The 26,872-nt window shown below is 56.7% G+C and overlaps 1 protein-coding gene across 1 annotated transcript; it reads right to left on the bottom strand.

Moving 5' to 3' along the window:
• Positions 1–412: 412 nt before the first annotated feature.
• Positions 413–26,073, bottom strand: NEURL4 (neuralized E3 ubiquitin protein ligase 4; the record flags this gene model as incomplete). Its single annotated transcript, XM_034073516.1, is given in 23 exon segments — positions 413–496; positions 1,180–1,221; positions 1,887–1,985; positions 3,214–3,414; positions 5,108–5,256; positions 7,148–7,276; positions 9,042–9,211; positions 9,972–10,050; positions 10,487–10,563; positions 11,210–11,408; positions 13,261–13,423; positions 14,058–14,143; positions 16,131–16,312; positions 17,960–18,054; positions 18,056–18,252; positions 19,379–19,451; positions 20,125–20,213; positions 20,670–20,781; positions 21,412–21,593; positions 22,091–22,165; positions 22,324–22,325; positions 22,989–23,389; positions 25,865–26,073. Coding segments are annotated over 23 exon segments (3,063 nt in total), but the record flags the coding sequence as incomplete, so codon positions are not given.
• Between the last annotated feature and the right edge of the window lie 799 nt (positions 26,074–26,872).

Genomic DNA, 26,872 nt, shown 5'->3' with positions numbered 1-26,872 from the left:
GGGCCTGTGGGGGTCAATGGGGGTCAATGGGGGTCAATGGGGGTCAATGGGGATCAATGGGGGTCAATGGGGATCAATGGGGTCAATGGGAGTCAATGGGGTCAATGGGGATCAATGGGGATCAATGGGGTCAATGGGGATCAATGGGGATCAATGGGAGTCAATGGGGGTCAATGGGTGTCAATGGGGATCAATGGGAGACAATGGGGGTCAATGGGGGACAATGGAGTCAATGGGGGTCAATGGGGTCAATGGGGGTCAATGCTGTGCGGTTCCCATTGGACAGGAGGATGTTGCGGCCATGGCGGGGCAGGAAGGTGGGGGGGGCCTGTGGGGGTCAATGGGGGTCAGTGGGGATCAATGGGAGTCAATGGGGATCAATGGGGGTCAATGGGGGTCAATGGGGGTCAATGGGGTCAATGGGGGTCAATGCTGTGCGGTTCCCATTGGACAGGAGGATGTTGCGGCCATGGCGGGGCAGGAAGGTGGGCGGGGCCTGTGGGGGTCAATGGGGGTCAATGGGGTCAATAGGGTCAATGGGGGTCAATGGGGATCAATGGGGTCAATGGGGTCAATGGGGATCAATGGGGATCAATGGGGGTCAATGGGGGTCAATGGGCATCAATGGGCTCAATGGATGTCAATGAATGTCAATGGCAGTCAATGATTGTCAATGGGGATCAATGGGGCCTCAATGGGGGTCAATGGGGTTCAATAGGGCTCAATGGTTTCAATGGGGGTCCACGGGGATCAATGGAAGTCAATGGGAGTCAACAGGGCTCAATGGGGATCAATGGCATCAGCGGGGCTCAATGGGGATCAATGGGCGCTCGATGGGTGTCAATGGGGTTCAACCGGGTTCAATGGGAGTCAATGGAGATCAATGGGGGTCAATGGTTATCAATGGGGCTCAATGGGGCTCAATGGGGTTCAATGGGGATTAATGGGGATCAATGGGGATCAATGGGGCTCAATGGGGCTCAATGGGACTCAATGGGGTTCAATGGGGCTCAATGGGGATCAATGGGGTCAGGTTGGGTCTCATTCAGGTTCACTCACGCTGGGGGGGGCTCCGGCGGTGGGGGAGGGGCTGGGCGTGGGGGAGGGGCTGGTGCTGGGGGAGGGGCCGGCGCTGCCCTCCCCCCCCGCCCCTCCCCCCCCCGCGCTGACGATGCTCACGGCTGTCACCCGCCCATAGAGGTCAAGGGCCACGTGTGCGTTCTGGGGGGGGAGGAAGTGACGTCATCGGTGACGTCATCGGTGACGTCATCAGTGATGTCATCAATTACGTCATGGCCGACAGCGTTGCCACCCCCTCCCCCCCCGTCCGGTGTGAGGTCACAACCCTGCCCCTCCCCCACCGGAAGTGAGGTCACTGAGCTTTGTGACGTCTTAGAAGTCAAACAGGAAGTGACGTTACTGAGCTCTGTGACGTCATAGACCTCAAACAGGAAGTGACGTCACTGACCTGTGTGACGTCACAATTGAGCCCACCCCGCGCAGAGGAAGTGACACCAGTGACATCATAACCCCGCCCCTCCCAAACAGGAAGTGACGTCATCGGTTTCTATGACATCAATGCCCTCCGCGCATACAGGAAGTGACGTCACCCCCCCCCCCCCCCCCCCCCCCCCCCCCCCCCCCCCCCCCCCCCCCCCCAGGAAGTGACATCAGGGAGGGGGGGCCCACTTGGAGGGGGGCGTGGCCTCGGGAGTGGGCGTGGCCAACTGAGGGGGCGTGGCCTCAACAGGGTCACAGCCTTAAAGGGGCATTGACTGAATGGGGCTTTGGGCTCATTGGGGGCGTGGCCTCAGAGGGGGCGTGGTCTGGGAGGGGGCGTGGCTAGGGAGTGGGCGTGGCCAGGGAGGGGGCGTGGCCAGCGTTACCTTGGCGACGCCGGTGGCTGCAGGTCCCATGTCCTCCCCATCCACCAGGATGTGCATTGAGTCATCAGGGCCACGGCGAACACCGAGACGGTTCCCAACCTGCCCCATAGAGACCATAGAGACCATAGAGACATATAGAGACACATAGAGACACATAGAGACACATAGAGACACATAGAGACCATAGAGACCATAGAGACACATAGAGACACATAGAGACACATAGAGACACATAGAGACACATAGAGACACATAGAGACACATAGAGACACATAGAGACACATAGAGACCATAGAGACCATAGAGACACATAGAGACACATAGAGACCCATAGAGACACATAGAGACACATAGAGACACATAGAGACCATAGAGACCATAGAGACCATAGAGACACATAGAGACCCCCCATATCCCCCCTATACCCCCGGAACCCCCAATATCCCCCCATACCCCCCCTTTATCCCCCCTATACCCCACATCCCCCCATATCCCCCCCTATACCCCCCCATAGACCATCTATAGAGCCCCATATCCCCCCATATTCCCCCCATATACCCCCTATATCCCCCCATATCCCCTCTATATCCCCCCATCTCCCCCTTATACCCCCCTATATCCCCCCCATACCCCCCCACAACCCCCCATACCCCTGCTATACCCCCCAATAGACCCCCTATAGAGCCCCATATCCCCCCTATATCCCCCCATATCCCCTCTATATCCCCCCTATACCCCCATATCCCCCCTTTATCCCCTCTATACCCCCATATCCCCCCCATACCCCCCCATAGACCCCCTACAGAGCCCCGTATCCCCCCATATGCCCCCCATATACCCCCTATATCCCCCCATCTTCCCCCATATCCCCCTTATACCCCCCTATATCCCCCCCATAGCCCCCCAGAACCCCCCATACCCATGCTATACCCCCCAATAGACCCCCTATATCCCCCCATATCCCCTCTATATCCCCCCTATATCCCCCCATATCCCCCCTTTATCCCCCCTATACCCCCATATCCCCCCATATCCCCCCCATACCCCCCCATAGACCCCCTACAGAGCCCCATATCCCCCCATATTCCCCCCATATACCCCCTATATCCCCCCATACCCCCCCATATCCCCCTTATACCCCCCTATATCCCCCCCATAGCCCCCCACAACCCCCCATACCCCTGCTATACCCCCCAATAGACCTCCTATATCCCCCCATACCCCCCCTATATCCCCCCTATACCCCCTATAGAGCCCCATATACCCCATATCCCCCCCATACCCCACCCTATATCCCCCCCTCCCCCCCCCCCCCTCCCCCACTCACCCCCAGCCTCTCCAGGGACACCCCATAGTTGTCCCGTGTCCGGTTCCCCTCCCCCCACACCTCGGCCCCCACCACGAGCCAGGCGTGGGGGGAGGGGAGCTCGAGGAGGGAGGGGGGCAGGGCGGGGGGGGGAGGGGGAGGGGCTGCCAGCCCCACCCGCACTGACCCCGCCCACCGCTCGTCCAGAGCCTCGATCCGGACCTGGGGGGGGGAGGGGAATGAGGGGGGGGGATATAGGGGGGGGTATAGGGGTATATAGGGGTATATAGGGGGGGATATGGGGGAGGATATAGGGGGTATATGGGGAGTATAGGGGGGATATAGGGGATATAGGAGGGATATAGGGGGTACAGGGGCTATAGGGGGTATAGGGGGTATAGGGGATATAGGGGCTAAAGGGCTATAGGGGATATAGGGGGTATAGGAGCTATAGGGGCTATAGGGGGTACAGGGGCTACAGGGGGCTATAGGGGCTATAGGGGGTATAGGGGATATAGGGGATACAGAGGCTATAGGGGGCTATAGGGGTCCCATTCACCATATAGGGATAACCCCATTGGCTGTGTCCCCCCCAAGGGGGCGTGTCCCCACGTAAGCCCCTCCCCTTAAAGGGACCACGCCCCATTTACCATATAGGGACAAGAACCAACCCCATTGGCTGTGTCCCCCCCCAGGGGGCGTGTCCCCACGTAAGCCCCGCCCCTTAAAGGGACCATGTCCCATTCACTATAGTGACAACCCCATTGGCTGTGTCCCCCCCAGGGGGCGTGTCCTTGCGAAGCCCCGCCCCTTAAAGACACAGCACCCCATTCACCACTAGATAGGGACAACCCCATTGGCTGTGTCCCCCCCAGGGGGCGTGTCCATTAAAGCCCCGCCCCTTAAAGGGACCATGTCCCATTCACCACTATATAGTGACAACCCCATTGGCTGTGTCCCCCCAAGGGGGCGTGTCCCCACACAAGCCCCGCCCCTTAAAGGGGCCATGTCCCATTCACTCTATAGTGACATCCCCATTGGTCAGCTCCCCCCCGAGGGGGCGTGTCCTTGCGAAGCCCCACCCCTTAAAGGGACCACGCCCCATTCACAATATAGGGATAACCCCATTGGTCAGCTCCCCCCCTAGGGGGCGTGTCCTTGTGAAGCCCCTCCCCTTAAAGGGACCATGACCCATTCACCATATAGGGACAAGACCCAACCCCATTGGCTGTGTCCCCCCCCAGGGGGCGTGTCCCATTGAAGCCCCGCCCCTTAAAGGGGCCATGTCCCATTCACTCTATAGTGACAACCCCATTGGTCAGCTCCTCCCCCAGGGGGCGTGTCCTTGCGAAGCCCCTCCCCTTAAAGACACAGCACCCCATTCACTCTATAGGGATAACCCCATTGGCCACCTGTTCCCTTAGGGGGCGTGTCCCCACGTAAGCCCCGCCCCTTAAAGGGGCCATGTCCCATTCACTCTATAGTGACAACCCCATTGGTCAGCTCCTCCCCCAGGGGGCGTGTCCCCACACAAGCCCCGCCCCTTAAAGGGGCCATGTCCCATTCACTATAGTGACAACCCCATTGGTCAGCTCCCCCCCCAGGGGGCGTGTCCCCACGCAAGCCCCTCCCCTTAAAGGGGCCATGTCCCATTCACTATAGTGACAACCCCATTGGTCAGCTCCCCCCCAGGGGGCGTGTCCCCACACAAGCCCCGCCCCTTAAAGGGCCCATGTCCCATTCACTATAGTGACAACCCCATTGGCTGTGTCCCCCCCCAGGGGGCGTGTCCCCACACAAGCCCCGCCCCTTAAAGGGCCCATGTCCCATTCACTATAGTGACAACCCCATTGGCTGTGTCCCCCCCCAGGGGGCGTGTCCCCCCGCAAGCCCCGCCCCTTAAAGGGGCCCTGACCTCGAAGAGCTCCCCCGGGCGCAGGTGGCTGCGGCTGAAGACGAGGCCATGGCAGTAACCGGACACACGGACGGCACCGGAGCCCTCGGCTGCCAGAGCCACGTTCTGGCCACAGCGGCCATGGAAGCGCTGGCAGGGGGCGGGGGGGGCTGCGGGGGGGGCAATGGGGGTTATAATGGGGGTAATGGGGGGGTAATGGGGTTCAATGGGGGTCAATGGGGATCAATGGGGGTCAGTGGGGGTCAGTGGGGGGGGGATATGGGGGGTTAATGGGGGGGAATGGGAGCCACGTTCTGGCCACAGCGGCCATGGAAGCGCTGGCAGGGGGCGGGGGGGGCTGCGGGGGGGGGAACATGGTTAATGGGGGTGAATGGGGATCAATGGGGATCAATGGGGATCAATGGGGATCAATGGGGATCAATGGGGGGGGATATGGGGGGTGATGGGGGTTAATGGGGGGTAATGGGGATCAATGGGGATCAATGGGGATCAATGGGGGGGGGATACGGGGGGTGATGGGGGGGGTAAGGGGGTTATAATGGGGGGGAAGGGAGCCACGTTCTGGCCACAGCGGCCATGGAAGCGCTGGCAGGGGGCGGGGGGGGCTGCGGGGGGGGTAATATGGGTTAATGGGGGTAATGGGGATCAATGGGGATCAATGGGGGTCAGTGGGGATCAATGGGGATCAATGGGGATCAATGGGGATCAATGGGGGGGGATATGGGGGGCAATGGGGGGTATAATGGGGTTAATGGGGGGGAATGGGAGCCACGTTCTGGCCACAGCGGCCATGGAAGCGCTGGCAGGGGGCGGGGGGGGGCTGCGGGGGGGGCAATGGGGGTTAATGGGGGTGAATGGGGATCAATGGGGATCAATGGGGGGGATATGGGGGGTGATGGGGGGGTTATAATGGGGTTAATAGGGGGGTAATGGGGGTAATGGGGGTAATGGGGGGTTAATGGGGGTTAATGGGGGGTAATGGGGGTGAATGGGGATCAATGGGGGGGGATATGGGGGGTGATAGGGGGGATATGGGGGGTATAATGGGGGGGAAGGGAGCCACGTTCTGGCCACAGCGGCCATGGAAGCGCTGGCAGGGGGCGGGGGGGGCTGCGGGGGGGGCAATGGGGGTTAATGGGGGTGAATGGGGATCAATGGGGATCAATGGGGGGGGGTATGGGGGGCAATGGGGGGTGATGGGGGGTTATAATGGGGTTAATAGGGGGTAATGGGGGGTTAATGGGGGTTAATGGGGGTTAATGGGGGTTAATGGGGGGTAATGGGGGGTCAATGGGGGGGATATGGGGGGCAATGGGGGGGTTATAATGGGGTTAATAGGGGGATATGGGGGGTATAATGGGGGGGAATGGGAGCCACGTTCTGGCCACAGCGGCCATGGAAGAGCTGGCAGGGGGCGGGGGGGGCTGCGGGGGGGGAACATGGGTTAATGGGGGGGTTATAATGGGGTTAATAGGGGGCTAATGGGGGGTGATGGGGTATAAGGGGGACAATGGGGGGTTAATGGAGGGTATAAAGGGGTTAATAGGGGGGTAATGGGGGGATATGGGAGGTTAATGGGGAAATGGGGGGCAATGGGGGGGTAGTAGGGGGTATAAGGAGGGGTTAATGGGGGTAATGGGGTCAATGGGGGGTAATGAGGGGTAATGGGGGTAATGGAGGGGCAGTGGGGGTCAATGGTGGGGTTAATGGGGAGCAATGGGGGGTAATATGGGGGTAATTGTTGAGTTAATGGAGGGTAATAGGGGGGAATGGGGGGAATGGGGGAGGAATGGGGGGTAATGGGGGGTATAAAGAAGTTAATAGGGGGGTATGGGGCGTCAATGGGCAGTAATGGGGGGTTAATGGGGAATGGGGGACAATGGGGTTCCAAGGGGGGGTTTAAAGGGGGGTCAATGGGGGGTATAGCAGGGAATGGGGGGGAATGGGGTTAATGGGGAGCTTAATGGGGGTCAATGGGAGGGTATAGGGGGTGATGGGGGTTAATGGTGGTTAATGGGGGGTCAATGGGGGGGGTCCCACCTGGCGAGGGCAGGGCACAGGCCTTGTCGGGGGCGCTGGGGGGGGCCAGGCTGTTGTCAGTGGGGCCTGAGGCCCCAGTGAGGGAAACCTGCACACACTGCCCATAGAGATCCACAACCGCATAGACCTCTATGGGGCACAGACACAGGGACACATAGTGAGCCATAGGAACAGCCCATAATGACCCATAGGAACAGCCCATAATAACCCATAGGAACAGCCCATAATAACCCATACACCCCATACCCCATACATCCCATACCCCATACCCCATACACCCCATACCCCATACACCCCATACACCCCATACCCCATACACCCCACACCCCATACACCCCATACCCCATACACCCCATACCCCATACACCCCATACCCCATACACCCCATACACCCCATACCCCATACACCCCATACCCCATACACCCCACACCCCATACACCCCATACCCCATACACCCCATACACCCCATACACCCCATACCCCATACACCCCATACACCCCATACACCCCATACCCCATACACCCCATACACCCCATACACCCCATACCCCATACACCCCATACCCCATACACCCCATACACCCCACACCCCATACACCCCATACCCCATACACCCCATACCCCATACACCCCATACCCCAAACACCCCATACCCCAAACACCCCATACCCCATACACCCCACACCCCATACACCCCATACCCCAAACACCCCATACCCCATACACCCCATACCCCATACACCCCACACCCCATACACCCCATACCCCAAACACCCCATACCCCATACACCCCATACACCCCACACCCCATACACCCCATACCCCATACACCCCATACCCCATACACCCCATACCCCACATACACCCCATACACCCCATACCCCATACACCCCATACCCCATACACCCCATACACCCCATACCCCATACACCCCATACACCCCATACCCCATACACCCCATACCCCATACACCCCATACACCCCATACCCCATACACCCCATACACCCCATACCCCATACACCCCATACACCCCATACCCCATAGACCCCATTACCGTCAGGCAGACCGGAACAGGCCACCCCCTGGTCGGCCCCATTGATGAAGTACCGCAGGTCCCATACACCCCATACCCCATACACCCCATACCCCATACACCCCATACACCCCATACCCCACACACCCCATACCCCATACACCCCATACACCCCATACCCCATATACCCCATACCCCATACACCCCATACCCCATACATCCCACACCCCATACACCCCATACACCCCATACCCCATACACCCCACACCCCATACACCCCATACACCCCATACCCCATACACCCCATACACCCCATACCCCATACACCCCATTACCGTCAGGCAGACCGGAACAGGCCACCCCCTGGTCGGCCCCATTGATGAAGTACCGCAGGTCCCATACACCCCATACCCCATACACCCCATACACCCCATACACCCCATACCCCATACTCCATACACCCCATACCCCATACACCCCATACCCCATACACCCCATACCCCATACACCCCACACCCCATACCCCATACACCCCATACCCCATACACCCCACACCCCATACACCCTATACCCCATACACCCCATACCCCATACACCCCATACCCCATACACCCCATTACCGTCAGGCAGACCGGAACAGGCCACCCCCTGGTCGGCCCCATTGATGAAGTACCGCAGGTCCCATACACCCCATACCCCATACACCCCATACACCCCATACACCCCATACCCCATACACCCCATATCCCAAACACCCCATACCCCATACACCCCATACCCCATACACCCCATACCCCATACCCCATACACCCCATACCCCATACACCCCATACACCCCACACCCCATACACCCCATTACCGTCAGGCAGCCCGGAACAGGCCACCCCCTGGTCGGCCCCATTGATGAAGTACCGCAGGTCCCCTCGCTCCGTCCTCATCATCCCGATCCTGGATCCCGTTCCCAAAGCATCCAGGTCACAGCCATAGTTGTTCCTCATGGTGTTCCCGTCCTGCATGATGGCTGTGCCGCTGGCACCGTATGGGATACAGTGGGATTACAATGGGATACAGTGGGATACAGTGGGATTACAATGGGATACAACCGGAGATCACATATGGGATACAGTGGGATTACAATGGGATAGAATGGGATACAGTGAGATGGAATGGGATACAATGGGATACAATGGGATACAACCGGATATCACACATGGGATACAGTAGGATACAGTGGGATTACAATGGGATACAGTGGGATGGAATGGGATAGAATGGGATACAATGGGATACAATGGGATACAGCAGGATACAATGGGATGTATGCGCTGTATGGGGCATGGGATATGGGATGTATGGGACATGGGATTTGGGATGTATGGGATATGGGATATGGGATGTGGGATATGGGATGTATGGGATATGGGATGTATGGGATATGGGATGTGGGATATGGGATGTATGGGATATGGGATGTGGGATGTATAGGATGTGGGATGTGGGATGTATGGCATATGGGATGTATAGGATATATGGGATATGGGATGTGGGGTGTATGGGATATGATGGGATATGGAATATGATGGGATATGGGATATAAATGTGATATGATGGGATAAGGGATATGATGGGATATGATAGGATATGGGATATAATGGGATATAACTGGATATAATGGGATACGATGGGATATGGGATATGATGGGATATGATGGGATACAATGGGAAACGGGATACAATGGGATATTATGGGATGTGATAGGATACGATGGGCTATGGGATCTGCTCCCACCTCAGCATCCAGGTGTCATAGTCAATGTCAGTCATGGTGTTGGGGAACTCCAGGTCCTCCGGGCGGATGGCGGTGACCCCTTGGGATCAATGGGGATCAATGGGGTCAATGGGGTGAGTGGGGATCAATGGGGTCAGTGGGGTCAATGGGGTCAGGGGGATCAATGGGGGTCAATGGGGTCAGTGGGGATCAATGGGGGTCAGTGGGGATCAATGGGGATCAATGGGGATCAATGGGGTCAATGGGGTCAGTGGGGATCAATGGGATCAATGGAATCAATGTGATCCATAGAGGTCAATGGGTGTCAATGACGGGTGTCAGGAATTGAGGGCATTTGGGGTCCCCCCATTACCCCTATTACCCCCATAGCTCCATTGCCCCCCATTACCCCATTGACCCCATTACCCCATTGCCCCCATTACCTCCATTACCCCATTGCCCCCATTACCTCCATTACCCCATAGCCCCCATTACTCCCATTACCCCCATAGCCCCCACAGCCCCCCAGCTCTCACCGGCCTCAATGGAGCCCGACCACCGATCCACCATCTTCTGGATGACGATCTCAAAGAGCTCCCCGTCCCGCAGCGCCCTATGGACAATGGGGTCAATGGGGTCAATGGGGTAATGGGTCCCTCTATGGGTCTGGATGGGATATCTATGGGTCACTGTGGGATCTCTATGGGGTCCCTGTGTGTCTCTATGGTCTCTATGGGTCCCTATGTGTCTCTATGGGGTCTCTATGGGTCTCTATGTGTCTCTATGTGTCCCTATGTGTCTCTATGGTCTCTATGGTCTCTATGTCTCTATGTGTCTCTATGTGTCTATGGTCTCTATGTGTCTCTATGGTCTCTATGTGTCTCTATGTATCTCTATAGGTCTCTATGGTCTCTATGTCTCTATGGTCTCTATGGTCTCTATGTGTCTCTATGGTCTCTATGTGTCTCTATGTCTCTCTATGGGTCCCTATGGATCTATAGGTCTCTATGATCTCTATGGTCTCTATGGATCTATAGGTCTCTATGGTCTCTATGTGTCTCTATGTATCTCTATAGGTCTCTATGGTCTCTATGTCTCTATGGTCTCTATGGTCCCTATAGGTCTCTATGTGTCTCTATAGGTCCCTATGGATCTATAGATCTCTATATGTCTCTATGGTACCTATAGGTCTCTATGTCTCTATGGTCTCTATGGGTCCCTATGGATCTATAGGTCCCTATATGTCTCTATGCTCTCACCGGTTGGACACCACGATGGCATCATTGAACTCAGCTCTGCAGTTCTGCCTCAGGGCTGTGCGGCCTCCATTGGTGATGAGGGCGTTGGAGCCATGGAGCCGATGGAACCTCAGCTCCCCCACAGCGCCCCCTGCAGGGGGGGAGGACTCGGAGCCCCCCAGCTCCGGCCCGCACAGGGGGGGAGGGACCAGTGGGGCCTCTGCCAATGGGAGACAATGGGAGTCAATGGGGAGGCAATGGGGACACAATGGGGAGGCAATGGGAAGTCAATGGGAACCCAATAGGAACACAATGGGTAGTCAATGGGAAGTCAATGGAACCTAATAGGAAGCCAAAGGGAATCTAATGGGAAACCAATAGGAACCCAATGGGAAGTCAATGGGAATCAAATGGGAAACCAATAGGAACCCAATGGGAAGTCAATGGGAATCAAATGGGAAACCAATAGGAACCCAATGGGAAGTCAATGGGAGACAATGGGAAGTCAATGGGGAGACAATGGGGACACAATGGGGGGGCAATGGGGAGGTAATGGGGAGGCAATGGGGAGACAATGGGGAGGTAATGGGGAGGTAATGGGGATGTAATGGGGAGACAATGGGGAGGTAATGGGGAGGTAATGGGGATGTAATGGGGAGACAATGGGGAGGTAATGGGGAGACAATGGGGAGGCAATGGGGAGACAATGGGGAGACAATGGGGAGGTAATGGGGAGACAATGGGGAGGCAATGGGGAGGTAATGGGAGGCAATGGGGAGGGAATGGGGAGGTAATGGGGAGACAATGGGGAGGTAATGGGGAGGCAATGGGGAGACAATGGGGAGGTAATGGGAGGCAATGGGGAGACAATGGGGAGGTAATGGGGAGACAATGGGGAGGCAATGGGGAGACAATGGGGAGACAATGGGGAGGTAATGGGGAGACAATGGGGAGGCAATGGGGAGACAATGGGGAGACAATGGGGAGGTAATGGGGAGACAATGGGGAGGCAATGGGGAGGCAATGGGGAGGTAATGGGGAGGCAATGGGGAGACAATGGGGAGGTAATGGGGAGGCAATGGGGAGACAATGGGGAGGTAATGGGGAGGTAATGGGGAGACAATGGGGAGACAATGGGGAGGTAATGGGGAGGCAATGGGGAGACAATGGGGAGACAATGGGGAGACAATGGGGAGGTAATGGGGAGGTAATGGGGAGGCAATGGGGAGACAATGGGGAGGCAATGGGGAGGTAATGGGGAGGTAATGGGGAGACAATGGGGAGGTAATGGGGAGGCAATGGGGAGGCAATGGGGAGACAATGGGACGTCAATGGGAACCCAATGGAACACAATGGAACCCAATAGGAACTCAATGGGTAGTCAATGGGAAGTCAATGGAACCTAATAGGAAGCCAATGGGAATCTAATGGGAAACCAACAGGAACCCAATGGGAACCCAATAGGAAGTCAATGGGAATCAAATGGGAAACCAATAGGAACCCAATGGGAAGTCAATGGGAATCTAATGGGAAGTCAATGGAACCCAATGGAAGTCAATAGGGAACCCGAACCACCCCAATGGGGGCATCCCAAACCCAGACCATGATGTCCTCATCACCCCCATTACCCCATCACCCCCATTACCCCCATTACCCCCATTACCCCATCACCCCCATTACCCCCATCACCCCCATTGCCCCCATTACCCCCATTACCCCATCACCCCCATCACCCCCATTACCCCCATTACCCCATTACCCCATTACCCCCATTACCCCCATTACCCCATTACCCCCATTACCCCCATTACCCCATAACCCCCATTACCCCATCACCCCCATTACCCCATCACCCCCATTACCCCCATCACCCCCATTACCCCCATCACCCCCATTACCCCCATTACCCCTATTACCCCCATTACCCCCATCACCCCCATTACCCCCATCACCCCCATTACCCCCATTACCCCTATTACCCCCATTACCCCATCACCCCCATTACCCCCATCACCCCCATTACCCCCATTACCCCTATTACCCCTATTACCCCATATCCCCCCATAGCTCACCCCCCTCATCCACAATAGTGGCCTGAGCCGCCTGCCCATAGAGATCAACCACAGCATAGACGTTGGGGGGCACGTTCCATGCGGCAGGGCCCTGGGCTGCCCCATTGACAAAGAAGTGGAGGGTCCCATCCGGCCTGCGCAGCACCCCCACCGTGTCCCCGGCCTGTGGGGCAGGGGGGGCACACAGGGGGACATGGGGCAGCTATGGGGCAGCTATGGGGCAGCTATGGGGGGTATAGGGGGGGCTACAGGGGGGTTATGGGGCAGCTATGGGGCAGCTATGGGGGGAGATGGGGCAGCTATGGGGGGTATGGGGGGGCTAAAGGGGGGTTATGGGGCTGCTATGGGGGGTATAGGGGGGCTATAGGGGGGTTATGGGGCAGCTATGGGGTGGGATATGGGGCAGCTATGGGGGGTTATGGGGCAGTATAGTGCGGGCTATAGGGGGGTTATGGGGGGCCTATGGGGCAGCTATGGGGGGGATATGGGGCAGCTATGGGGGAGGTTATGGGGCAGCTATGGAGTGGGTTATGGGGCAGCTATGGGGCAGCTATGGGGCAGCTATAAGGGGTTTATGGGGCAGTATAGGGGGGTTATGGGGCAGTATAGGGGGGGTTATGGGGGGGTTATGGGGCAGCTATGGGGTGGGATATGGGGCAGCTATGGGGGGGCTATGGGGCAGCTATGGGGTGGGATATGGGGCAGCTATGGGGGGGATATGGGGCAGCTATGGGGGGTATAGGCGGTGCTATAGGGGGGTTATGGGGCAGCTATGGGGTGGGATGTGTGGGTCCCACCTTGAGCCTGTCCAGGTTGTGGCCATACTCATCCAGCACCGTGGTCCCATTGTGCATGACCCCATTGCCTGTCATCATCCATGTGCCTGTGGGGCGGACAGGGACCCATAGGGAGCCATGGGGTGGGGAGGAGCCCCATAGACCCCATAGGGACCCCACAGAGATGCCATAGGCCTCATAGGAACCCCATCAGAACCCCATTGAGATGCTGTAGACCACATAGACCCCCATAGAACAACATATCCCCCCATAGAACCCCATAGAGCCCCCATAGACCCCCCATAGAACCCCATAGGAACTCATATCTCCCCATAGAACCCGATACACTCCGTAGACCCCATAGAACCACATAACAACCCCATAAGAACCCCACAGAGATGCTATAGACCCCATAATAACGCCATAATAACCCCATAATAACCCCATAACAACCCCATAGAGATGTTACAGACCCCATAAGAACCCCATAGAGATGCTATAGACCCCATAATAACCCCATAATAACCCCATAGAGATGCTACAGACCCCATAGCAACCCCATAATAACCCCATAGAGATGCTATAGACCCCACAGAACCCCATAATAACCCCATAGAGATGCTATAGACCCCATAAGAACCCCATAAGAACCCCATAATAACCCCATAGAGATGCTATAGACCCCATAAGAACCCCATAACAACCCCATAGAGATGCTATAGACCCCATAAGAACCCCATAAGAACCCCATAATAACCCCATAGAGATGCTATAGACCCCATAAGAACCCCATAAGAACCCCATAAGAACCCCATAGAACCCCATAAAAGCCAGTAGGAATCCATAGAATTAGTGTAGAACCCATATCCCCCCATAGACCTCATAGAACCCCATAATAACCCCATAACAACCCCATAGAGATGCTATAGACCCCATAGAACCCCATAATAACCCCATAGAACCCCATAATAACCCCATATCTCCCCATAGGAACCCCATAATAACCCCATAGACCCCCATAGAACCCCATACACCCCATAGAACCCCATAATAACCCCATAACAACCCCATAGAGATGCTATAGACCCCATAGAACCCCATAATAACCCCATAGAACCCCATAAAAGCCAATAGGAACCCCATAGAACCCCATATCCCCCCATAGACCCCATAGAACCCCATAATAACCCCATACACCCCCATATAACCCCATATCCCCCATAGGACCCCATGTATCCCTATGGGGCACGGACCGGAGCGCAGGTTGGTCATGGTGGAGGGCAGCTGCAGGTGGGCGGGGCTGTGGGTCGTGACCCCGATCTCGATTGACCCCATAGAACCCCATATCCCCCATAGACCCCCATAGAACCCCCATAGACCCCCATAGACCCCCCATAGACCCCCATAGACCCCATAGACCCCCCATAGACCCCCATACACCCCATATCCCCCCATAGGATCCCATATGTCCCTATGGGGCACGGACCAGAGCGCAGGTTGGTCATGGTGGAGGGCAGCTGCAGGTGGGCGGGGCTGTGGGTCGTGACCCCGATCTCGATTGACCCCATATCCCCCATAGACCCCCCATAGAGCCCCCATAGAACCCCATAGGAATTAATATCTCCCCATAAAACCCGATACACCCCATAGACCCCATAGAACCACATAACAACCCCATAAGAACCCCATAGAGATGCTATAGACCCCGTAATAACGCCATAATAACCCCATAATAACCCCATAAGAACCCCATAGAGATGCTACAGACCCCATAAGAACCCCATAAGAACCCCATAGAGATGCTATAGACCCAATAAGAACCCCATAGAGATGATATAGACCCCATAAGAACCCCATAATAACCCCATAAAAACCCCATAACAACCCCATAGAGATGCTATAGGCCCCATAGAACCCCATAATAACCCCATAGAACCCCATAAAAGCCAATAGGAACCCCATAGAACCCCATATCCCCCCATAGACCCCATAGAACCCCATAATAACCCCATAGACCCCCCATAGAACCCCATACACCCCATATCCCCCCATAGGAACCCCATATCTCCCCATGTATCCCTATGGGGCACGGACCGGAGCGCAGGTTGGTCATGGTGGAGGGCAGCTGCAGGTGGGCGGGGCTGTGGGTCGTGACCCCGATCTCGATTGACCCCGCCCACTTGTCGACCACGTGATCCAGGCGCACCTGGAACAGTTCCTCATCCCGCAGGGCGCGAGAGGTCAGCACCACCCCGTGGTTGAAGTCATCCGTGGCGCTAGGGGTCACGGGGGGGTCATGTGAGGGTCACGTGAGGGTCATGTGAGGGTCATGTGAGGGGTCACGTGGGGGGGGGCATAGGGACCCCACACAGACCCATAGAGACACATAGAGACACATAGAGACCATAGAGACACATAGAGACCATAGAGACTACATAGAGACCACATAGAGGCCCCATAGATAACCCATGGACACCCTATAGATACCACATAGATAACCCATAGATAACCCATAGACACATCATAAACACCCCATAGAGACCTCATAGATACCCCAGAGACACCATCTCCATCCCATAGTGCCCATAGCCCCCATCTCCACCCCATAGCCCCAATAGGCCCCCATAGCCCCCACCTCCACCCCATAGCCCCCCATAGCCCCCATAGCCCCAATAGCCCCCCATAGACAGCATCTCCACCCCATAGCCCCCATAGCCCCCATCTCCACCCCATAGCCCCCATAGCCCCCATCTCCACCCCATAGCCCCCATAGCCCCCATAGCCCCAATAGGCCCCCATAGCCCCCATCTCCACCCCATAGCCCCCATAGCCCCCATCTCCACCCCATAGCCCCCCACCTCCACCCCATAGCCCCCCATAACCCCCATAGCCCCCATCTCCACCGCATAGCCCCCATAGACCCCATAGCCCCCATAGCCCCCATCTCCACCCCATAGCCCCCACAGACCCCATAGCCCCCATCTCCACCCCACAGCCCCCATAGACCACATAGCCCCCACCTCCACCCCATAGCCCCCATCTCCACCCCATAGCCCCCATAGCCCCCATCTCCACCCCATAGCCCCCACAGACCCCATAGCCCCCATCTCCACCCCATAGCCCCCCATAACCCCCATCTCCACCCCATAGCCCCCACCTCCACCCCATAGCGCCCCATAGCCCCCATCTCCACCCCATAGCCCCCACCTTCACACCCAATACCCCCCAATACCCCCATAGCCCCCATCTCCACCCCATAGCCCCCCATAACCCCCATAGACCCCATAGCCCCCATCTCCACCCCATAGCCCCCCCATAACCCCCATAGCCCCCACCTCCACCCCATAGCCCCCCCATAACCCCCATAGCCCCCATCTCCACCCCATAGCCCCCCCATAACCCCCATAGCTCCCCATAGACCCCATAGCCCCCACCTCCACCCCATAGACCCCATAGCCCCCATCTCCACCCCATAGCCCCCATAGCCCCCATAGCCCCCACCTCCACCCCATAGACCCCATAGCCCCCATCTCCACCCCATAGCCCCCATAGACCCCATAGCCCCCATCTCCACCCCATAGACCCCATAGCCCCCATCTCCACCCCATAGACCCCATAGCCCCCATCTCCACCCCATATCCCCCATAGCCCCCATAGCCCCCATATCCCCCATAGCCCCCATATCCCCCATAGCCCCCATAGACCCCATAGCCCCCATAGCCCCCATAGCCCCCATCTCCACCCCATAGCCCCCATAGACCCCATAGCCCCCATCTCCACCCCATAGCCCCCATAACCCCCATAACCCCCATAGCCATCTCCACCCCATAGCCCCCATCTCCACCCCATAGCCTCCCATAACCCCCATAACCCCCATAGCCCCCATAGCCCCCATAGACCCCATAGCCCCCATAGCTCCTCACTGTGGCCTCAGCGCCGTCCTCCCTTCGTTGACCACAGCTGCCTTCTGCCCACAGTTGGGGTGGAAGACCAGGCGCTGGGGGGGAGGGGGTGGTCCCGGCGGGGGGGGGGGCCCTGGCCCCATTGGCCGCTATGGGGTGGGGGGGGGGCGGGGGGGACAGGGCCCTCAGCAGGGCGTTGTTGCGGCGCAGGCGGTCGCTGGGGTTGTGGTTGTGGACGATGGTGACCTTGACGGCCATGCCATAGAGATCCACCACACCATAGAGCACCGGGGGGGTCACCGCCGTCGCCACCCCTGCACCGGAGGCAATGGGGGTCAATGGGGGGCAATGGGAGTCAATGGTTGTCAATGGGGTCAATGGGACTCAATGGGACTCAATGGGACTCAATGGGAGTCAATGGGTGTCAATGGGACTCAATGGGTGATGATGGAGGTCAATGGGTGATGATCGGGCTCAATGGGTGTCAATGGGGTCAATGGGACTCAAAGGGACTCAATGGGGTCAATGGGAGTCAATGGATGTCAATGGGGATCAATGGGTGTCAATGGGGTCAATGGGGATCAATGGATGTCAATGGGGATCAATGGGTGTCAATGGGGATCAATGGGTGTCAATGGGGATCAATTGGTGTCAACAGGACTCAATGGAAATCAATGACGTCAATGGGAGTCAATGGGTGTCAGTGGGACTCAATGGGAGTCAATGGGTGTCAATGGGGATCAATGGGTGTCAATGGGTGCTGATGGGGGCCATGCCATAGAGATCCACCACACCATAGAGCACCGGGGGGGTCACCGCCGTCGCCACCCCTGCACCGGAGGCAATGGGGGTCAGTGGGGGGCAATGGGACTCAATGGGAGTCAATGGGGGTCAATGGTTGTCAATGGGGATCAATGGGTGTCAATGGGGTCAATGGGACTCAATGGGACTCAATGGGTGTCAATGGGACTCAATGGGTGTCAATGGGACTCAATGGAAATCAATGACGTCAATGGGACTCAATGGATGCCAATGGGGATCAATGGAGTGAATGGATGTCAATGGACGTCAATGGATGTCAATGGACGTCAATGGATGTCAATGGACGTCAAACAGTGTCAATGGGGCTCAATGGGTGTCAATGGGGTCAATGGGGATCAATGGGGGTCAATGGACATCAACAGATATCAATGGGGATCAATGGGAGTCAATGGATATCAATGGGTGTCAACGGGACTCAATGGAAGTCAATGACATCAATGGATGTCAATGGGACTCAACGGACGTCAATGGATACCAATGGGTGCCAATGGGCATCAATGGGTGCCAATGGGCTCAATGAACACCCTCTCAAGGCCCTGGGGGCACCAAAGGGATGGGGACACCCCCAGGAGCCACTTTTGGGGTCCCCCCCCCCTTGGGTCCCCCCAATGTCCCCACCTTGGTCGATGCCGTTGATGTAGAAGTGCAGGGCGTTGTTGGGCTTCCGCATGAGGCCAATGTGGTCCCCTTCCTGTGGGGCAATGGGGGCAATGGGGTCAATGGGGCCAATGGGGGCCAATGGGTGCCAATGGGGGCCAATAGGTACCAATGGGTGCCAATGGGAACAATGGGTACCAATGGGTACCAGTGAGCACCAATGGGTGCCAATGGATGCCAATGGATGGCAATGGGGACAATGGGTACCCATGGGTACCAATGGGTGCCAGTGGGTGCCAATGGGTGCCAAAGGGGACAACGGATGCCAATGGGGACTATGGGCACCAATGGGTACCAATGGGTGCCAATGGGTGCCAATGGGTGCTAATGGGGACAATGGGCACCAATGGGTGCCAATGGATGTCAATGGGTGCCAACGGGGTACAACGGGTCCCAATGGGTACAATGTGTCCCAATGGGAGCCAATGGGTACAACGGGTGCCAACGGGCACCAATGGGTGCCAACAGAGTACAATGGCTCCCAATGGGTGCCAATGGGTCCCAATGGGCACTAACGGGTGCCAATGGGTACAATGGGTCCCAATGGGCACCAATGGGTGCCAATGGGGTACAATGGGTGCCAATGACTGGGTTTAGGGCCGGAATCTCCCCCATTGGAGCCCCTTTTTGGGGTTCCCCATTGCCGGGGTGCAGGGGGGGGGTTGGGGGGGGGTCCCCCTGTTTTGGGGTGTGGGGGGGGGTGTTACCTGCAGCTCATCCAGGCTGAACTCGCAGTATTCCCGACGCGTTCCCTTCCCATTGGTGAGGATCCCACAGCCGCTCATCATGATGGTGCCTGCAATGGGGGGCAATGGGGGGCCCATTGGGGTGATGGGGGCCCCATTGTGGGGGTCCCCATTTGGGGTGATGGGGACCCTATTGTGGTCATGGGGGGGTCCCCATTTGGGGTGATGGGGTCCCCATTGTGATGATGGGGACCCCATTATGATGGTGATGGGGGGGGCCCCATTGGAGTAATGGGGTCCCCATTATGATGGTGATGATGGGTTCCCCATTGTGATGAAGGGGACCCCATTGGATCTCCACTGTGATGAAGGGGTCCCCACTGTGATGGTGATGGGGGGGTCCCCATTGGTGTAATGGGGTCCCCACTGTGATGGTGATGGGGGGTCCCCATTGTGATGAAGGGGACCCCATTGTGATGAAGGGGACCCCATTGTGATGATGGGGTCCCCACTGTGATGGTGATGGGGGGGTCCCCATGGGGTGGGGGGCACCCATGGGTGCTGACCGGAGCGCAGGTTGGTCATGGTGGCCGGGTACTCGAGGCTGTTGGGGTTGTGGGCAGTGACCCCCATCTCGATGGAGCCTGACCACTTGTCCACCAGCTTGTCAATGCGGATCTGGGGGGCAAAATGAGCCCGAATCCACCCAAAATGCACTAAAATCCAGTCAAATCCCCCCCAAATCCCCTCCAAGTGACCCAAAACACCCTAAAATGACCCAAAACCACCCAAAATGACCCAAAATCCCCTGAATTCACCCCAAACTCGTACCTCGAACATCTCCCCATCTCTTAGGGGCCGGTTGGTCAGCACCACCCCATTACTGACCCCCACAATACCCCATCAAACCCCCCCCAAATCCCCTCCAAGTGACCCAAAACCCCCCAAAATGACCCAAAATGACCCAAAATCGCCGGAATTCACCCCAAACTCATACCTCGAACATCTCCCCATCCCTCAGGGGCCGGTTGGTCAGCACCACCCCATTGTTGACCCCCACAATACCCCATCAAATCCCCTCCAAGTGACCCAAAACCCCCCAAAATGACCCAAAATCGCCAGAATTCACCCCAAACTCGTACCTCGAACATCTCCCCATTCCTCAGGGGCCGGTTGGTCAGCACCACCCCATTACTGAACCCCCACAATACCCCATTAAACCCCCCTGAATGACCCAAAATCACCCCAAATGACCCCAAAACCCCCCAAAATGACCCAAAATCCCCCAAATTCACCCCAAACTCATACCTCGAACATCTCCCCATCCCTCAGGGGTCGGTTGGTCAGCACCACCCCATTGTTGAACTCATCCAGGGGTCGTCGTCTCTCTGCTGTCTTGTGCCCATTGCTCAGCTTGATGAGGGCCCCACACTTCTCATGGAACAGCAGAGCCTCATTGGTCAGCGCGGCCGGAGGGGGCGGGGCTAAAGCTGAAACCACGCCCACAAAGGGGGGGGGTCATTCACAAGCAATGGGAAGTGGAGCCTCAATGGGGAGAGCAGGGGGCGGGGCTAAGGGGAAACCACGCCCACAAAGGGGGGGGTCATTCATAAGCAGGGGGCAATGGAAATGGGAGGAGGCATCTCATTGGGCAGTGAGAAGGGGCGGGGCTAAGGGGAAACCACGCCCACAAAGGGGGGGTTCATTCATAAGCAGGGGACAATGGAAACAGGAGGTGGAGCCTCATTGGGCAGCATGGAAGCAAGGGGCGGGGCTAAGGGGAAGCCACGCCCACAGATGGGGGGGTTCATTCATAAGCAGGGGTCAATGGAGGGGAGGTTCCCACGGCCCCTAGTTATCAATGGGAACCCTAACCCCCCCCCCCAGCCTTGCCATAGGCCACGCCCCCCCATTGATAACCCCGCCCACAGCGAGAGCCAATCACAGCGCGAGGTGCCCGATGGAAGCCCCGCCCCCCGGCACTTACCGGCCCCTATTGGCTCCAGGCTGTCGGGGAACTTGTCCGGACGGGGCTGGGGGCGGGGGGGGGGTGGGGGGAGGGCTGGAAACAGAGAGACCCATAGAGACACATTGAGACCCCATAGGGACCCATAGAGACCCATAGAGACACATTGAGACCCCATAGAGACCCATAGAGACCCATAGAGACACATTGAGACCCCATAGAGACCCATAGAGACCCATGGACCCCCCACTGACCTCTATTGAAGCCCCCATTGACACCCATTGACCTCCACTGACCCATTCACCTCCCCATCATTCCCATCCCCATTCCCATTAGTTCCCAATCCCATCCCTATTCATCTCCATCCATCCCCATTCCCACCCCCATTCACCCCTATTCACCCCCATTCCCCCCCATTCCCATCCCCATTAATCCCCATTCACCCCCATCCCCATATTCCCATCCCCATCCCCATTCCCATGTCCATTCACCCCCACCCCCATCCTCATTCATCCCCATTCACCCCCATCCTCATCCCCATTCCCACCCCCATTCCCATCCCCATTCACCCCCATCCCCATCCCCATTCATCCCCATCCCCATTCATCCCCATTCCCATCCCCATTCATCCCCATTCCCATTCCCCCCCATTCCCATCCCCATTCACCCCCATTCATCCCCATTCACCCCCATTCCCATCCCATTCATCCCCACCTCCATCCCCATTCACCCCCATTCATCCCCATCTCCATCCATCCCCATATTCCCATCCCCATTCACCCCCATTCCCATCCCCATTCATCCCCATTCCCATCCCCATTCACCCCCATTCCCATCCCATTCACCCCCATCCCCCCCCATCCCCACCCCCACCAACTCACCCTCCTCCTCCGCCCCCATCCCCTCCCCTCCGGTGGGCGTGTCCTCTCCTTCAGGCCCCGCCTCCTGCCCCTCAGGCTCCGCCTCCTCTCCCGCAGGCTCCGCCCCCAGCACGGTCACCTGGGTGCACTTCCCATAGAGATCAACCACTGCCCATACCCGGGGGGGGAGCCCGACGGCCGCGGCCCCATAGCAGCGCCCATTGACCCACAGCCGCAGCTCCCCCCCCTCTGTAGCCTGTATCCCGACCCTATCCCCTTCCCCTAATGCATCCAGGTCCGGACCAAAGTCCTCCCGTAGGGAACGTCCGTCCCGGAGGACGGAGCATCCGGAGACCACCCAGGACCCCCCCCTGAGGCCGGTGGCGCTGCTGGGGAAGTCCAGGTGGGCAGGGTCCAGGGCGGTGACCCCAACCTCCAGGGAGCCGCTCCATGAGTTCACCTGCGGGGGGGACAGGGGATATAGGGGATAGAATGGGATAGAATGGGATACAGATGGGATACAATGAGACACAATGGGATATAGGGATACAGTGATGGGATATAATAGAATACAATGGGATACAAATGGGATATAATGGGATAGAATGCGATACAATGGGATAGAGTGGGTTATAATGGGATACAGATGGGATACAATGGGATAGAGCGGGTTATAATGGGATAGAATGGGATACAGATGGGATACAATGAGACACAATGGGATACAATGGGATACAATGGGATAGAGCAGGATACAATGAGATAGGGATAGGATACAATGGGATAGAGTGGGATACAATGGGATATAATGGGATACAATGGGATACAGTGAGATACAGATGGAATATAATGGGATAGAATGGGATAGAATGGGATACAATGGGATACAATGGGATACAATGGGATACAAGAATACAAGGATGAGATAAAGCAAGATACAATGAGATGGAATAGAATGGAATAGGTTAGAATGGGATACAATGGGATAGAGTGGGTTATAATGGGATAGAGCAGCATACAATGGGATACGGGAATGGGATGCAATGGGATAGGGTGGGATACAATGGGATACAGCGGGATAGGCATAGGATAGAGAAAGATACAATGGGATACAATGAGATAGAGTGGGATAGAGTGGGTTGGAATGGGTTAGAATGGGATAGGGATGGGATACAATGGGATACAATGGGATGTATCCCTCTCTATCCCAATGTATCTCTCCTTATCTTATTATCCCATTCCCAATGTATCCCATTATTCCAATATATCCCACTCTATCCCAACGCATTCCCATTCCCATGCCCATTATCCCAATGTATCCCAATGCATCCCTCTCTATGCCATTATCCCAGTACACCCCAGTACATCCCAGTACATCCCAGTACATCCCAGTACATCCCAGTCTCACCTTCCAGTCTATCCTGACGGTGAACACACTGTTGGCCCTCAGGGGCTCCCTGCTCAGGACTAGCCCATCCCCATTACCCCAATACACCCCATTACCTCAGTATACCCCAATATACCCCAGTACACCCCATTATACCCCAGTACACCCCAGTACACCCCAGTACACCCCAGTACACACCAGTATACACCAGTATAACCAGTATAGGGCTCACCTTGCGGTCTATCCTGACGGTGAACACACTGTTGGCCCTCAGGGGCTCCCTGCTCAGGACTATCCCATCCCCATTACCCCATTATACACCAGTATAACCCACTATACCCCAGTACACCCCAGTACACACCAGTATACACCAGTATACACCAGTATAACCCAGTATACATCAGTATAGGGCTCACCTTGCGGTCTATCCTGACGGTGAACACACTGTTGGCCCTCAGGGGCTCCCTGCTCAGGACTATCCCATCCCCATTACCCCATTACCCCACTATACCCCAGTATACCCCAGTACACACCAGTATACACCAGTATAAACCAGTATACACCAGTACCCCGCTCACCTTGCGGTCTATCCTGACGGTGAACACACTGTTGGCCCTCAGGGGCTCCCTGCTCAGGACTATCCCATCCCCATTACCCCAGTACCCCATTACACCCCATTATACCTCAGTACACACCAGTACACACCAGTACACACCAGTATAAACCAGTATAACCAGTATAGGGCTCACCTTGCGGTCTATCCTGACGGTGAACACACTGTTGGCCCTCAGGGGCTCCCTGCTCAGGACTATCCCATCCCCATTACCCCAATACCCCATTACACCCCATTATACACCATTATACACCAGTATACACCAGTATACACCAGTACACCCCAGTACACCCCAGTACACACCAGTATAAACCAGTATAACCCAGTACACACCAGTATACACCAGTACACACCAGTATACACCAGTATAGACCAGTACACGGCTCACCTTGCGGTCTATCCTGACGGTGAACACACTGTTGGCCCTCAGGGGCTCCCTGCTCAGGACTATCCCATCCCCATTACCCCATTATACCCCAATACACCCCAGTACACCCCATTACACCCCAGTACACACCAGTATACCCCAGTACACCCCAGTATACACCAGTATACACCAGTATAACCAGTATATCTCTTACCTTGCGGTCTATCCTGACGGTGAACACACTGTTGGCCCTCAGGGGCTCCCTGCTCAGGACTATCCCATCCCCATTACCCCAGTACCCCATTATACCCCATTATACCCCATTATACCCCAATACACACCAGTACACACCAGTATACCCCAGTACACACCAGTATAACCAGTATAGGGCTCACCTTGCGGTCTATCCTGACGGTGAACACACTGTTGGCCCTCAGGGGCTCCCTGCTCAGGACTATCCCATCCCCATTACCCCAGTACACACCAGTACACCCCAGTACACCCCACTATACACCAGTACACACCAGTACACCCCAGTATACACCAGTATAACCAGTATATCTCTTACCTTGCGGTCTATCCTGACGGTGAACACACTGTTGGCCCTCAGGGGCTCCCTGCTCAGGACTATCCCATTGTTAAACTCCTGTCCCGCTTGGGCCCTGGTCGCACTTCGGCCTCCCGGGGACAAGGCCACGAGACGTCCGGTCCGGGGGTGAAGGGGGCCGGGGCCGCCGGCGGCCATGACGGACCGGCCTCCTCCTTCCTCCTGCTTCACGACACCTTCACGACAGCTTTACGACACTTCATCGCCGTACGGCAGAGTGGCGAAATGCACTGAAATCAACCCAAAACGGCCGTTCCCATCCCCCACACTGACCCCACCTTCACCCGGACCCCTCCCCCACACCTTAAGCCACGCCCCTATACCACAAACCACGCCCACACACGGCAAAGCTCCGCCCTTCAATGTATAGACGCTTTACGGCAGCGTGGCTCACTGTGGAGATAGGGACGCAAAGCGAGAGTGACGCTTGACGGCATGGCAACCGTTGCTAAGCGACGGGGCAGCGCCTAGTAACGGTAAGAGCGGAGTCTTTCACCTCAGCTTTACGACACTTCCTCGCCATACGGCGGAATGGGACAACACCCCCCACCCCATCCAGGCACTTTACGACACACTGAGGTAAGACGGACGTAAAGCGAGCGCGGCGCTTGACGGCACCGCAACCGTTGCTAAGCGACGTGACGTTGCCTGGTAACAACGGGGGGGGTATCACAGCCCTGGGCCTTTCACGACGCTTTTACGTCACTTCCTCGACGCACGGCACAGCGGCCATCTTTAATCATGGCGGCCATCTTGAACCCTGCTTCCTGCACCGCCCATTGGAGGCCGCCATCTTGAACCCCCCCCTTCCATTTTGGGTTCAATTCAGGCACTTTTGGCTCATTTGGGGCAGTTTAAGGGGAAAACTCAACGATTTTGGGGTAAAACTTAGGGATTTTAGTAAAAATGAAGCTTTTTTGGTGGTGCTTTTCCTTGCCTGGGGCTGATGACGTCATTGTAGGGGGGAGG

Source organism: Melopsittacus undulatus (genome assembly GCF_012275295.1).
Source record: "Melopsittacus undulatus isolate bMelUnd1 chromosome 25 unlocalized genomic scaffold, bMelUnd1.mat.Z SUPER_25_unloc_2, whole genome shotgun sequence".
Classification (NCBI taxonomy): Eukaryota; Metazoa; Chordata; class Aves; order Psittaciformes; family Psittaculidae; genus Melopsittacus; species Melopsittacus undulatus.
The sequence above is the reverse complement of the archived record's forward strand: the minus strand, read 5'-3'. Positions and strand labels throughout refer to the sequence as shown.